The following is a 16,062-nucleotide window of genomic DNA, read 5'->3' on the forward strand; positions in this document are numbered from 1 at the left end:
ATGAAGTCTGTTTCAGACTGTAACATATCCTGCGGGACTGACAAATCCTGGACTTGCCAGATCCTACAATCACATAAACAAATTCCTTAAAATAAATCTCTTTACATACGTATACACACATATCATTCTCTTAATAAATATATTATCTTAATATATGTATATAACACAATATGCATATATTTCATATATATGTACAACTTTATATTTGTGTATACATAATATATATATATATATCTCCTATTGATGCAATGTCTTTCTCTATATAGATGTGTGTGTGTGTGTGTGTGTGTGTGTGTGTGTGTGTGTGTGTGTATCCAATTGCTCTCTTTCTCTGGAGAAACCGAGTTAATACATGTATGAGTCTGTTCTCACACTGCTATAAAGAAATACCTGAGGCTGGGCATAGTGGCTCACACCTGCAATCCTAACACTTTGGGAGGCTGAGGTGGGTGGATCACCTGAGGTCAGGAGTTCGAGACCAGCCTGGCCAACATGGTGACACCCCGTCTCTACCAAAAATACAAAAAGTAACTGGGCATGGTGGCGGGTGCCTGTAATCCCAGTTACTTGGGAGGCTGAGGCAGGGGAATTGCTTGAACCTGGGAGGTGGAGGTTGCAGTGAGCCGAGATCGAGCCACTGTATTCCAGCCTGGGCAACAAGAATGAAACTCCATCTCGAAAAAGGAAAAAAGGTAAATATCTGAGACTGGGTAATTATAAAAGAAGGAGGTTTAATTGACTCACAGTTTAATTGACTTGAGGCTGGGGAAGTCTCAAAAATGTACAACCATGGCAGAAGGGGAAGGGGAAGCAAGGACTTTCTTCCCATGGCAGCAGCAGAGACAGTGTGTGTAAAGAAGGAACTGTCAAACATTTATAAAACCATCAGATCGCGTGAGAATTCACTATCACTAAGATAGCATGGGGAGAACTGCCCCCACGAGCCAATCACCTCCCACCAGGTCCCTTCCTCAACACAGGGATTATGGGGATTACAATTCAAGATCAGATTTGGGCGGGGACACAGCCAAACCATATCAATACACTGACTAATTCAGCAAGAAGAGAGACACTTCCCTATGAATTTAAGGACCAGGACCAATTTGACACAAAGCACAATGCAGTTCTGAAGCCTGGGAGAGAGGGAGATGGGGACCAACCTGAATTCAATTTCTCTTGCAGGGGGCGCTCAAAAAGTGAGAGACACCTAAGCTATTGCTGAATTAGAAATAGTGACTGGGACTATCTTAAGTGAAATAAGCCAGACCTGAAAAGACAAATATTGCATGTTCTCGCTTATATGTGGGAACTAAAAAGTCTGATCACATAGAAGTGGAAAGTGGAACGACAGATGCCAGAGGCTGGGAAGGGTGATTCAGGGAAGGGGGAGGATGGAGAGAAGTGGGTTACAGTTAGATCGAAGGAATACATCTGATGCTTGACAGCAGAATAGAGTGACCATAGTTAAACAAAAATATATTGTACTCGGGTGATGGACTCCCTAAACAGCCTGACCTGATCACTACGCATTTATATAAATGCAACAAAATTTCACATGTGCCCCATACATTTGTATAAATAAAAACAAAAAGAAACAAAACAAAATTCCTGTTACCCTGCCCCCCAAAAAAAGAAAGACAAAAAGGTGACTGGGGCCACAGGCATCTCACTGATGAAGAGAAGGGTGGTCTCAGAGGACAGACCCCAATGACAGCTCGAGGGGATGGCGGCGTGCAGGTAGGATCCAGGGAACTGCTGGCATCTGGGAGGATCCTCTTAGGTTTGCACAAAGAGGACTCCCAGTAAGAACATTTGAAGGTTTGCCTCCTACAACTGTTGGAACCAGCTGGGGCGTGTGACTTCGGTTGTCTGGATGGGGCTTGTGAATCAGCATCTATTCAAAACTTCCAGGTGATTCTTATTGTTGTTGGTTCAGGTTCTTGAATTCACCTCACAAAATAATTTAAGAACTAATCCAAAGTAAAAGTAGGCAAAGAAGTTTGTTGCAAAGCAAAAGCTACGCTCCAAGAGGCAGAGTGAACTGCTTAAAAGAAAAAAACAGCAGCTAGTGCTGTAAGGGGAATTCCCTTTATGGGAGCAGCTCATACACATTCATAAAATACTGGCGAGGTCACGTACGCAAAGACGGACCTGTGGTTGGTGCATGCAGTCAGCATCTACATGCTCTAACATGTACCGCATGCATCATTAGCACATAAAGTCTCTACCTAGGAATGTGTTTTTCACTATTAAGATGAGGGAAAGGACACTGTGAGCTAAACCTTGCGCTTACTTGTACAGGTGGGACCCCAGAGAGATTGTTAGTCCTCCCGTCAAGGTAGGAATTTGTAGCTAATACCCTCTTGGGCTTTGGATTTGGATTGGCTGAAGACTGGGGAAGCTGCACCATGACCAAGGGGCTTTTGTTCTCCTTCCCAGCTGTACTGGGTATCAGGAACTTGTAGGAGTCTAGTGTTTGGCTGGTACCATGTGGGATTGCTTACCTTGGAAAAGAGTTAGGTGCTGACACGTGAGGGTGCAAGTGAAAGAGCCTGTTGAGAAGGGAGCCCACTGGGCTTCACACAAGGGGATGAACCTAACCTTCCTTATCCTGCCTCATTCTGTGCCCTCAGGAGTGAGAACCACAGTCTTCGCAACCAGGCCAGGTCTTCTGACCAACTTCACCAACCTGAAATCATCGAAGCTCCACTGGGGGTTAATGAGGTTTTACGGACACTGTAGGTGAAGATACAGGCTGGATTCAGCTCCAAGAAGACATGCTTGACAAACTCAAGGAAAGTAAGAGGGTGAGCAGAGGTGGGACCCACCAAAGGGGAGTCAGCCACAGGCATCAGGTCAGGGCTCATTCTGATGGAAAACCGTCATCCCACTCAGGGCGAGGGAATAAACAGGGCCTGTTTAACATCAGATGACTTGAGCAGACTGGAAGTGGCCGATTTCTTTCCCTCCGTACGATAACTCTTGTGCAAAATGCGGCGGACCGTGCAGGAAGAGGGAAGGAATGGGGCTTGAACACAAGGAGAAACCGAAAGCAAGGGAGGAAAGCACTCAGTCTGGTGAGGAACACAAGCCCTGTCAGTGTTAGGAAACGGGAGGGACCTAAGAGCTAGTGAAATCATCAGAAATCACCTGAGCCTTACTGGAAGGCCAGGGGAAGAGTGAGAAACTGATTCAGTTGGTGATGGACCATTCCTGAAATGAAAGCCGGCTCTTAAATTTTAGCCTGCATCAGAATCATCGGCATGTAAATTAGTTACATGTTGTGGTGTAATGAATTATCGCAAAATTTAGCAGCCTAAAACAATATGCATTCATTATCTCACGTTCCTGTGGGTCAGGAATCCAGTGCAGCTCAACTGAGTACCCCGAGCTCAAGGTCTCCCATAAGTCTGCAGTCTCATCTGGAGGCTCTGCTGGGCTGGCTGGGTAGGGAGCCGGCTTTCACGTTTTCTCCCCGGCCTGCCGGCAACCTTGTTCCTTGTTATGTGAGTCTGTCTCCACAGGCTGCCTGAATGTCCTTGCTACACAGCAGTTAGTGACCTGAGAAACGGTCAGACAGCACCCAGGATGAACGCCAGTCTTTCCATAACCAGGTTTGGAAGTGCACCTCATCATTTCTGCTGCATTCTGTCCATCAGAAGGGAGTCACTAAGTCCAGCCCATTCTCGGGGGAGGGGACCACACAGGGGCGTGAACACCAGGACATGGGGACCACAGGGTCAAAGAAGACTGTCTACCATAGCTTCATCAGCTAAAAAAAAAAAAAATCAAGCTTGAAAATAATTAAAGTTAGTTGTGTTCAGAAGTCTCACTGAGGAACAGAGAGGTCTACAGCCTGAGAGCAACCCTTTAGAGAAATTCTATTAGACTGCTCCAAAATAGGGTTTCGCTCACAGCTTCAATACAAGGTGTGGAGGTTCAGTACATGCAGAATCACATCAGACTTGCTCAGAAGTTACAGTAAAGCAGAATCACGTGAAGGTTTGGGTGTAAGGGTCCACCCGGTTATACAGCATCACCACTAAGCCCAGCGGGCATTATCTCATGTGCAGGAAGAGGCAAAGACCAGGGACGTGTATCATTTTTTTTATGTCTCACATTCTATTTACAAGGGTATACTTAATTCTTAAAGGCCATAAATAGCCCAAAGAACAACAATGACAACAACAAACCCTCCTGATTCTGAAAAACAAAACAAAAAGAATCAGCAATATTTCCAACAAAAAGCCGTAAAATCACTCAGGCCTCCATTAGTTCAGTCCATGCGAGCAGTCTCTACTCTGTTTCCTGTTGGGTTAGCAATCTTTGTGAACACACCAGCCTTTTAATTACAGTCCTGGAGGTTTTGTCTCTAGTCCAGTGGCAGGATCTCCAAAGCTATCAGAAGTGTGCATGCAAGAGTCCTCTTCAGGAACTCCCCCAAAAGAGCAAGCCCTGGGCAGTAGCTGATTACAAGCTTGGGTCATTTATCTTTCAAGGACTGTAGTGGCTCAGACCAGAGATGCGGGGCCCCTGCATCTCTCCTCTTTTAGTCTTCCAGGCATCCCTCCAGACAGCTGTATGCACATCATCACAGAATCAAGGGCTTTCTGAAATGTTGCTGCAGGCAGGCATGAGCACACACTGCTTTTCATGTTTGCTATTTTTGTCTCACGGCTTGTGAACTTGTGAACACACACATTCTTCGGCCACAGCCCCGGGGTTTCTAATTCAGCAGGCTCGGGTGGGGCCTAAGGATTTTCACCTCTCACAAAATCTCTGGTGCTGCTGCTGCTGGTGGCATTCTCTACCTTTAAAAAATACGCCTAATCACAGTGAGAAACGGGCCATAGGCACTGTGCTGTCACCTGTGACGCATGCACTAAGGCTGAGGTGTTTCAGTGACTAAGAGCCTCAGGCTGAGACAAATAACAATTTGGGAAAAATTGTTTGTGAACTTTAAGAATTTTATTGTGGGCTGATTTCTTTAGACTTCAATGTCTTAGGACGTCAGCTTGCAAGGGGAGTTCATCTTGCATTTAGTTTTTCCTGGGAATGAGATGATGGGGGTTGGGTGGAAAATTGATGGTCAAGTTTGGGGCATTTCCACACTGGCTTGTACCTGGAGTAAATTGTGGTGTTGTTTAATTTCACTGAGGCTTGACTGGAACACATGACTGGAAATTAGCAAACATTTGCCTTGGGTAAAATGTAGCTTTGGGATGAAAACTTTTTTAACAGCTTTACTGACATGTAATTTTCACATACCTCACCCACTTAAAGTATACAATTCAGTGATTCCGAGTACATTCACAACATGGTGTAAATAGATCCACAATCTGATTTTAGAATATTTTCATGATCCGCCAAAGAGACCTCCTATTAGCAGACACTCCGCCTTCCATCGCCCCCAGCGCTAGGCAGCCACTAGTCTACCTTCTGTCTCTATGCATTTTTCTGTTCTGGGTATTTCATGTAAATTGAATCATATTGTATAAATGCTGACTGGCTTCAGCATGGCTTGCTGACTTCTTTCACTTAGAACATTTCAAGGTTGCTCCGCATTGTAGCAGGTGTCATCAAGTCATTCTTTCTTACGTGGGTTGTTTTCCATTGCATGCATATACTAACACTACGTCTTGATTATCTATTCGTCAGTTGCCGGGCATTTGAGTTTTTTTCTATTTTTTTCTGATTTTATGAATAACGATGCTATGAACTTTCATGCGCACAGTTTGGTGAACTTAATGTTTTTATTTGTAGCCGACATATAAATATGAGTAGAGTTGTTAGGTCATATGGTAACTCTAAACCTTTTGAAAACTGGTGAAACTGTTTTCCAAGCCAGCTGCACCATTTTACATTCCCACCAGCTACGTATAAAGGTTCCAATCTGTTATGTTCTGTCTGTTTGACCACATCCATGTCGTGTGAAGTTGCTTCTTACCATGGTTTTGACTTGCCTTCCCCTAATATTTAATGGTGGTAAGCATCTTTTTATATGTTTATTGGCCAATTACACACCTTCTTTGGAAAACTGTTTATTCAAATCCTTTGGAATTTTTAAATTGGGTTGTTTCTTTAAAAACTTTGAGTTATATAAAAGTTCAGTTCTTTGCTTTTATTTTTAAATTGGGTTTTCATTTTGAAAAGAATGTTTAATTGGGTTGCCTGTCTCCTTATGGAGTTGTAAGAGTTCTTTATATGTTCTGAATACAAGTTCTGCATCAGATACATAATTTGCAAAAATTTTTTCCTATCGTGGGTTTTTTAAAAAAAAAATGGGACAAATTTAATTAGTGAGTTTTTCTGGCCTATTTGAGGATTTTCTGAGTTGAAATCAATTCCGTTTATGAGAAGTCCCAGGGGGATCGCCAGGAACCTTGGTTGGCTTTGGGGAGGTGCTTCATGAAGATAGAAGAAGCATATCCCAGTTGACTGCTGATTTCAGTCCCAGGGCACAGCTACACCTCTGTCGGACCATAGCTTAATGATGAGCCCGATTATATCACAAGAAAGGAAATCACAGCTAATTTCTCCTGTGAACGTGAGTCCATCGCAGCATCTTCAGAGGCAGGGCTGGCCTCCATTTTCAGTCCTAGTGACATCTGTTGTCCTTGTAAGAGTGGCCTGCTACTTCTAAGATCCAGAGGGCAAGTCCTCCACTTTCTGCAAGGCGGCCCTTGAGGTGTTTCTTCTGAAACAGTCAAGCAATGCCATGGGACTGTGGGCCTGAGATCTTACTGAGTTGCTTTTTTCGATCAGTGAGGACAGACAGGAGCACAGTGCTGGAAAACCCAACTCAATTAGCCTGGTGGTTGGTTCACATAACTAAGTTCAGAGCAAGGGTGGGCTTCAGGTTCTGCTTGGTGCAGGGACTCCAACGTTATAACCCACCTGCTCATTGCTGTCTGTCTGTCTGTCTCTTTTTCTGAGAAACAGGGTCTCACTCTTTTGCCCAGGCTGGAGTTCAGAAGTGAAATAATGGCTCATTGCAGCCTCAAACTGCTGAGCTCAGGCGATCCTCCCGTCTCAGCCTCCAGCCTACCTGGAAGTGCACCAGGCCTGGCTTCCTTGCTGTCTCTTGATTCAGTTTTGATGCCCCCCATAACTTGGCTTCGCCCTCAACAGGTTCCAGGTGGGCCCCAGACCTCATGTCTTTTTCATCTTCACACACAGCGGGGAGGGAGGGGCCCACTTACCACACAGTCAAACAAAATCCCACTGTTAAGCCTCCTGGGTGCAGGCGGCCACACACAGGTCATGTGTTGTCCTCATGTCAATCACTGAAGCTTCGGGGGAGGGAGACGGCTGCCCTGACCAGCTTAGCCAGGGTCAGGTGCTTCAAGCTGCAGTTCAAAGGGTGCAGTCAGCTTCCCTGAAAACAGGCAGAGAGGGGAGGAGGTGTGAATCCCCGTGCGGAAACTGTTATTGTTGTTGTAAGAAGGTGGGGCAGCCGGGGCTTGTGAGTCGGACGTAATGATGCCTCCATGCACACAGCAGGAGATGACCAGTGGCATAAGCACAGAGCCTGTGCGGTAAACACTTCCCAGCATCGTTCCCTGCCTGGTGGCCATTCAGGAAAGGCAGCATTTTCCTCAGTGTGTTCCTCAGGGTCCTGGATTTGGGTAAAATAAATAGATAAATAAATAACTGTTGCTATTCGTGATCTAAAGTCCCTCACAAAGAAGGTGGTACTGTTCACTAGGAAGGCCTTTGGTTTATGAGCACCTTGATGGGTGTGGGGAAGTCTACAAAGAGCCAGATTGTCCTACCCCAGAAAGGAGGCTGTGGACATGCTGAAGGACCCAGTGGAGGGGATGGCGTGGACAGATGGGAAATCCCACGGCCCTGGGCAGGCAGTGGAACAATCAGGCCAGTGACTGGTGGGGGCATGGAATGTGAAGGTCAAGTGGCAACTCCCTTTGGGAGGGAAGCCAAGGGCATTTCAGGGACAGAAATACCCAGGGTTGGGTTTGAAGAAGTGGGGGGTTACTGTTCCACAGAGCAGGAGGTGATTTCCTGAAATCACCAACAAATTTCATTGCTCCAAACAAGCTCTGGTGGAAAGAATTTCCATTTGCTTTTGCTTTGTTGTGTTTTATATACTGGAACTCAAGGGGGCTGGTCTACACATTTGCAGAGACACCTTGCATGGAAAGTGTGTCCACGGCAGATGTGACCTTGAGAACATCTTCACTTGATGCAATTTGCAGATGTTTTTGGAGCAACTGGACTTTGATGGGGACTCTAATTGAGTTACAGGTCAGCAGTTCCTTGGGGAAGCAATGGGGGGAGTATTTAAGCATCCAATGTCCAGGTCTCATCCCAGAACATAATCAACTTTTCGGGGTGAGACCACGGGATTGCCACGTGCACCAGGCTCCCCGGTGAATGCCGTCAACAGCCAGGCTTGAGCCTGACCTGGTCTCAAGGGAGCCAGAGCCTCAGCTGATGTCACAGTGGCCTGAGCACATCTGACTCGACCCCATAAGCCTCAGGTGACAGGAGTTGGAAGCGACCCACTTGGTATCCCAGTGCCAAGGGTGAGAGCAGATATGGGTAATGAAAGAAGTGCCTGTTCCCTATTTTAGTCACCATTTTGTTCATGGCTTCTCAGTTTTGTGTGTTTGAGCAATGAGCTCAGACAGCACAGCAGAGCATAGGGAGGGAAGGGGCGACTGAGCTGCGTCTTCCCAGACCTCCGCTCTCCAGCTTCGCCCTGTAGTTATGGGACAGGGCTGGTGATCTGCTCTCTCTGCATCTGTTAGTGAGGCTTATGGCCTAGTCCAAGGTCACTCCTGCCAGCAGTCAGAAGCCAGCTCCCGTCTGTCTCTGGCAGCAACCTGGTGGCAACAAGCCAGGCCTCTAAGTTCATAAATAATAAACCACAAAGGCAGATTAAAAAAAATGGCAAAACCAATATGTGTCTATTAGCAAAGACTAGTTAGAGGTAAAATACTTGGAAATAGTCCTGACCCAAACTATGAAATATCCAGGAATAAATTTCACAGAAAATATGAAAGATACATAACATTTACTCTACTGAAGGCCACCAGAAAAGTGGGAATGTATTGCAAGATACATGGTATTCTGAAATGAGAAGCTCAATGCTAAACGTTGTCAATTTTTTCCCTAAATTAAAATATAAATGTAACACAGCCCTGATTCAAAATATAATATTTCTACTTATGGAACCTGAAAAAATAGTTTCATTTGAAGGAACAAATACATTTAGAAAACAAAATCTGGGGGGAATAAAGAATAAAGAGAATGGTTCTTACTTAAAAGATATAAAAATATTGCATTTAAAATGCAGTAATTTTAAAAATGGAAAGGAACAAGCTAAATTTAGGACTGAGATCCTGAAATTGGTCTATGGCTATGGAAATGTGCCGTGGGCTGTCAGCTGGAGTGGCGCCGGGGGGTCTCCTGCGGAGGCTAGGGCCACTCCATCTTGGATGCCAATGCTGAGCCTCAGTGCCATCGGTGCTTCTAAGATTTCGAATTCATTTGCTGTGTACCGTAAATCTAGCCCTTAGGCAAATTCCTTCTGAAGCTCCTATACCCTTTCCCCTATGGCACAGAAGCCCTGGGCCAGCGGGTAACAAAGTGGGGACCCACTGTCTTGTGGTTACGCAGGACATGGCTTCTGTTCCGAAGTCCCTATTACATGTTTCTTTCTAAGAAACTAGACTTGTCAGCCTCTTTCTTCCGCCTGTCAGCTCCCTGGGCCTTAGGTGTGCACAGGCCTGCCATCAAGGGGCACCCTGCCAGACTGAAGGTCCCGGGGAGCGGGATCCTTCCGCATAGGCTGGCTTCCTCCAGGGCAAGAATGCTAGGGAGCTCAGAAGCTACTGGCCCGTTCCTGACCCTGCACCGGCGGCCATCAGCACATCAGCATCACAGTGCAAGAGGTCTCAAAGCACCATGTTATAAAGCCAGTTAGAACCAGATCAATGAAAAAGCATTTCCAACTTATTGTGTGTTTATTCAGAGCGAGGCTCTGTACTGAATCTATTTAGGTGGATAACTGTAGATGAAGTATATACTTAAATCAACATTTAAAATAAATAAAAGGAACCCTTGCAGATGAAAGGTGCAGGGGCGAGGCCTTTTCTCCAGGACATGCTGGTCACAGTGGCCTCTGGGTCAGAGGGGCTTCTGGCTCACTGGCTTCATGGGGACCCAAGTGAGGCATTTACAGGCCTGCCGGCTGTGGAGGGGAGGCAAGGGTGGCACCAACCTGCTTCCCTGTGGGCTGTGGGCCACTGGCCACGGGGTGGAGGGCATGGAAGGGAGCAGACACAAAGGGAGCAGACACAAAGGGAGCTGGGAGCCCTGTGCACAGCCCCTGCCCGACCTCAACTTCCCCAAGAACTGTGTCAGTAAAAGGGCTGGGCTGCACAAAATCAGCTGATCATTTCCACCGTGTGCCTGGATGGTGATTGCCTGTGTCAAGAGATCCTTCACCCAGGTAGAAAGCCAGGAGCACCTCCCTGCAGGGCTCTTCACTCCCAACGCCCAAGAGAAAACTGAGTCACTAAGCCCACCGACACCCCACAGGGTGAGGCCCAGACTCAAGTCTCCTCAGCTCATGGCCTGCCAGGCAGTGCTTCACTTTCCTCACCCCAAAACCCTGTTTAAACAAGCGGGGGTGGAGAGGAAATGGAAGCAGATGCTCCCCACTCTCCCTGGTATCCCCTGCTCTGGCTTTTCGGGGACAGCATGTGGAGTGTTGGCCTTGGGGCTACTGGGGTGGATTCCCCGTCGTCATTTCACCTTCAGTGTTCACGGCAGTGGCCAAAAGAGAGGGGGTCAGTGCAGCTCTGAACTTGGAAGCTGGGAGCCCGGCCCTAGCAGCACTGGCTGTGAGGGCTACACCTCGGTCCTGAAATGGCAAAGGGAAGGACTGTGCAGGGTGGGCTGTCTTAGGAATGTAGCCTCCCGATTGTGGCACAAAGATCCACTATTCTATAGGATGACGCTGACACAAAGGGGGTGTTCCCTCAATCCTTGGTAAAAAGAAGAGCTCGCTGCACTGTCAGTGGCATTTGTGCTTTAACTTCAACCCCACCATGAAGCTTGACAGAACACCTTGTTTTAAATCCAAGTCTAGAGAAAGGGCTGGAGGCTATGAGCCTGGAAAACGCTCTGAGGACACAGCCTCCCAGGATGGATGACAGCAGGTGCTGCTCTCTGTGTGATCTTGCTCGTTTCTGGTCTGGCTGGCAATCAGTTACACACATATTCTTTTGGACTTTATTTCCACGTAGGGGCCTAAATTCTCTTGTGGAAAGAAGCAGACATCGATCACTATCTATTTAGTGTCTAGGGGACTGGAGGAGAGAAGCTGAGTCCCTGGAGTCTGCTCAGCTCTGCAGGCACAGATGGAATCCACAGCCTGGCCAGCTCCTCCGAGGCCTGGCCCCTGCCTGTGGACACAGCCAGCCCCTCCTCCTGGTGTCACCAGGAGCTCAGACCAAAGCAGCAGCCCAGCTCTTCCGGGGCAGCAGCCTGGGCGCCCGTCTCTCCCTGACCCCTCACCAGGGGCTGCTGCGGCTGAAGGCCTGGGTTCTCAGCCCCTGGCTGCTCTCCCTGTTCGGAGGCTCAGGTCTCCTAAAGTGGCAGCAGCTCCTCAGATGGCCTTGCTGTGGCCGCGTCAGCTCCCAGATGCTCCTCTAATCTGCACAGCAGCAGAACCAGGAGGCTTTGTGGAAACCCCGCCTGTGTGCACATGCCCAGACAGCCAAGAACTCAGAGGGAGGCGATGCTACTGTTTTATTGCAGGAGGTGGGTGGGTGGGGTGTGCGGGGCACACAGGGGCTGTGGGAAGCAAGAAGGAAGGGGGGAGGGCAGCACCCCCTGCCGAGCAACAAAGGCATCTGTCTGCCACCTTCTCTGTCTCCTGGTGCAGGAGCATGGGGAGACCTTCCCCAGGGCGGGGGTCACCAGTCCAGGGGTGGGAGCACTACAGGGGTGGAGGTGTGCGTAACACGTAGCAGGCACAGGCCAGCCTGGTATAGACCCCTAGGCGTTCTGACAGTTGGATTTCGACAAGGTCATTATGCCCTGCCAAGGCACACTGTAGATCTGGAAAGAGCAGAATGCTTTCTGTGAAAGAAAACAGAAGGGACAATCAGTGTGGGTTACAGTTCAAAGCGGAAGATGCCCAGTCACAGGACATCAGAGTGGGCATGAGGAAGGATGGAGGTGAAACGTTGGGCCCTTACCCACCCCTCTACCAACACTTGCTGATCCCAGAGCACCCCGCGGGACTGGGCAGTGACTGCTCCATCCCTCTCCTGGGTCTCCAACTCCACCAGGTGCCACTGGGCCCCCACTTGGGTCTGCAGGATTCCTGCCCAAGCACGGCCCTGTGAGGAGCAGCCTGTGCAAGGCCTCAGGAGCCCCAAGGGTGCAGGCAGGGGGAAGCGGCTCACTGCTCCTAGCCCCTTCCACCTCCAGCACCCAGGCCAGCACTAAGAAGGGCTTCCCCAGGGAACTGAAAACTATAACTCTAAGTGCCCGAGGTGACAAGGAGATGACAAGGACAGTGTGGCTCTCCCCTGAGCAGAGACCTCAAAAGAAATCCCGGGTCCTTGGAGAGGCTGGTGTTGGGTGAGGGGGGCAGGGCTGAGGGTTTGGTGGCAAACAGGCCTCTTGTTCCCTCTAATCTGCTCAGTGTGGCCATGGCTGCAGGCAGATGCCTGAGGCTGGGATTAGACAGAGCCCCTTCTCCCTGCCCAGCACCCAGCCCTGCAGCTGCTTCCTATAGTCCAGCAGGCAACACCCCAAGGCACACAGGGTGGAGCTCCTAGTACCCCTATTCTCAAGCTAAAGCCTTCTTAGCAAATCCAGTTCATCACCCCTTGCCACACCACTCCATCTGCACACACATAGGCATCTAAACTCACACCAACCCTCAGCCACACGGATCTATGCGTGAACCCACATACTTCCTCACACATCTATCCACGCACATGCACACACACAGTTGCAGGTACTTTCTCATATGCCATGTGACACCCCCCCACACATATGTGCACACACATATGCGCTCATACTCATGCATAAACCTCCATACTTCCCCAACACATCCAAACACCTACTAGCATACACTCATGTGCACCTCCCCACACAAACCTATACATGGAAACACGCATGCACCTCCACACGTATACACACTCAGGCACATGCACGCATACCCTCCAGAACATGCACCCCACACACACACACACACACACACACACACACTCTCACCCCCCTCTGCAGTGTATGACTGGCCGTGAACCCACATGAGGCACATACCCTCTTCAGATTTGGCTGGTCGTGGAAGGGACAGTTGTCCAAGTTGGGCTGGTTCTTGGTACATGTGGTTCGGCCCATCTCCACGTCCAAGAAGTAGTTCACCCCGGCTACGATCTACACATGTGAAAGAGCAGGATGCGGGGACAGCACGCTGTCAGTTTCTTATACGCACAGGCACTTCACTGTGACTGGGTCACTGGGCTTGCCTGGGGCTTCAAGCCTACCTTCATGAGCGGCTCACACTCACTTGCAAGGCACACAAGCCAGCTCCTCCTGCCAGCTGGCAGGGATGCCATGCTCCAGGCCTCCCCGGTAACTTGTTTTCTCTGTGCCAATGCCAAGGATTAACTGAATTCTGCTACATATAACCCAGGGGGCAGGGACCCTGGGTCTATTCTAGGAAGGCTCTCGTGTGAGGATCAAGTTTCAGCAAGCTTCCAGTCCCTGGCATTCAGCCCACATGGCATCTCACTCCTGCCACTTAACTCAGAGGTATTTTCCCTAATTTATCAGTAGGAAACAAATGCTTACATACGTTGATGTTTTAGGCCAATAAACATTGCTTCCAGCATGCCTGCATTCCAGGTGTGATTCTGGAGGGAGTATTTCTAAAGTGAGTCACACACCTGCATGTCTTACAGCTGCCACTTCAGAAGAAAACGGATCCTTTCCCTGCACGGTGTCATCCCCAGATATGACTTGTCAGAACTGTGGAGAAGCATGGGATGAGGGACCCTGGGACCGGGGTGCTAGACCTTGCCCTGTGGAACACACACAAGTCCTGTGGGACCACGTGCAAGTCCTGCGATCCCTCCCGTGTGAGTCTGCTCCTCTGTAACACAGGCTCCAGGACCCAACGATCTACAATGCCCCGAGCTTCACTCCAAGTGAGAGAGGTACAGGCCAGCGGGGACCCTACACCAGGGAGTGGCCCTCCTGTGCAGGGAGAGGGCCCCAGTTGACAGTGGCTGGTCTGACTCCTCTGAATTTCCGAGAGAAGGTGGAGGAGCTCTAAAGACTGGAGGGCCATAGGGCCCTGTGGTCCTTGTGTCACTGTTTGCTGCTCTGCTATGGGACACAGGTCAAGCTGGGCCCAGTAACCCTGCTGAAGCTCCTTCCCGACCTGACCCCCTCCTCCGCTGTGCTGGGTGACTGCTGTCCTCATCTGGCTGAGGTCTAACTCTATGTCAGCTGGCAGAGGCAGGACCATCAGGCGGGCTCCACCTCAGCAGGAATTCAGCGGCCCTGGGCTGCAGGGGGTGGTCAGCCAGCTTGAGGATGAAGGCCGATAGCCCTAAGGGGCTGTGCCCAAGGGTGTGACTTGGGGAGGGAAGCAGGGCTCTGCAGGAAAAGGAGCCAGGCTCCCATGTGGCCCCTGTGGAGAGGACTCAGGGAGGAGAACGAGCCTCACGAGCCTCATGGCCTGGATCTCATCCTGAGCAGCACCAAGCGTCAGCACAGTCCCCATCCACATCTACTGGACCCTGGGGAATGACATGGTCATGACACAGACACAACACAAAGGCTCCTGCAGGTTAAAGGAGGCCGAGGGGACAGGACAGGGCTGGCTGGGCTCATGCGCTCAGGGAGGAGGAGCGTCCTTGGGCATGAAGGCCGTCAGCGGACAGTCAGGGAAAGCTGAATGAGTCTGAGAATTAGATTATAAATGTGTCAGTGCTGATTTTCAAAAGGGAATCGTGGTTATGTGAGATATCGCCCTTGTAATTTTAGGAAAGACACACCGAAGCGCTTACTCTCAAAAGAGTCAGGCAAAAAATTCATATACAGTACATATACACACATCCACATTCACACGCAGAGAGTGAGCTGGGGGAACAGAGCAGAACGCTAACATTTCTGTTAACGTCTGAGGCATCTGGGTCAGGGATCTGCAGGGAAGCCCTGCACTGTTTTTGCAGCTCCTCTGTAAGCCTGAAATTAAGTGAGAATAAAAAGTTAAAAGGAAGTGCTTAAAAATTATCTGGTGAAAGAACCAGGAGGCAGCCAGACGATGGGCTGTTTTCCCCTCTCCGGCGTGTTCAGCAGCGCGCCCTCGGCCCAGTCCCAGGAGGCCGGTGCGGGGCCGGGCGGGCCGTTCTGTGCTGCCCCGCGAAGCAGACCTCAGCGCCGGGCGCGGACCTGGCGTGCCGGTGCGGTTCCAGGCCAGGCCGGGTCGGGCACCCCCGGCCACGCCCGCCAAGGGCCCCGGGGTGACAGCGAAGGCCCGGAAGGGGGCCGGGTGAGCAGCGCCGGCGCCGGGGTCGGGGAGCGGCGCGGGGCGGGGGCGCGGGGCCCCGGGGCGGCACGCACCTGCTTGCGGGCGCGCACCACCTGCAGCGCGCGGCTGTGGTACATGTCGTTGCTGGCCTTGTTGTACTCGCTGACCGCGAAGTCCAGCGCGCTCCGCACGCCCTCCTCCTCCACGCTGGCGTCCATGGGGCCGCCCAACAGGCGCGGCGACCTCCCGGGGCTCGCGCCGGCCGCGGGGCTCACGGCCAGGGCCACGGCCAGGATGGCCAGCAGGAGCAGCGGGGCGCGCAGGGGCCCGGCCATGGTCGGCTCGGACGCGGGACGCGGGGCGCGGGGCGCAGGCAAGAGGCTGGAGCTGCAAGGTGAGAGCCCGCAGCGATCCCGAGACCTTGAGGCTCGCGGGGCCGGCGGCTGCGCTTTTATCCCTTCCGGCCTTCCCCGCCCCGCTCGCCCGTCCCGCTTTTCCTTTTCCGGAACGCCTAGTCCCTCCCCCGCCGTCCC

General features: G+C 50.4%; 1 protein-coding gene across 1 annotated transcript; it reads right to left on the reverse strand.

Annotated features, from left to right (window-relative positions):
• Positions 1 to 11,766: 11,766 nt before the first annotated feature.
• Positions 11,767 to 16,046, reverse strand: CST3 (cystatin C). The gene is made up of 3 exons (XM_032248165.1): positions 15,622 to 16,046; positions 13,312 to 13,425; positions 11,767 to 12,114 (listed from the first exon to the last, which is right to left on the reverse strand). Exons 1-3 carry the CDS (start codon positions 15,862 to 15,864, stop codon positions 12,031 to 12,033), a joined length of 441 nt encoding a protein of 146 aa, XP_032104056.1. The 5' UTR covers positions 15,865 to 16,046; the 3' UTR covers positions 11,767 to 12,030.
• Between the last annotated feature and the right edge of the window lie 16 nt (positions 16,047 to 16,062).

Source organism: Sapajus apella, unplaced genomic scaffold, assembly GCF_009761245.1.
Source record: "Sapajus apella isolate SASKATOON/1434 unplaced genomic scaffold, GSC_monkey_1.0 scaffold65, whole genome shotgun sequence".
Taxonomy (NCBI): Eukaryota; Metazoa; Chordata; class Mammalia; order Primates; family Cebidae; genus Sapajus; species Sapajus apella.

What these genes read in the sequence shown, in the direction of transcription:
- CST3 (XM_032248165.1), bottom strand. Translation starts at nt 15,864, where the DNA reads ATGGCCGGGCCCCTGCGCGCCCCGCTGCTCCTGCTGGCCATCCTGGCC. An exon ending in TGGTGCGCGCCCGCAAGCAG is followed by an intron (nt 13,426 to 15,621) that starts GTGCGTGCCGCC and finishes TCACATGTGTAG; the next exon opens with ATCGTAGCCGGGGTGAACTA. An exon ending in ACCAGCCAAATCTGAAGAGG is followed by an intron (nt 12,115 to 13,311) that starts GTATGTGCCTCA and finishes TTTCTTTCACAG; the next exon opens with AAAGCATTCTGCTCTTTCCA.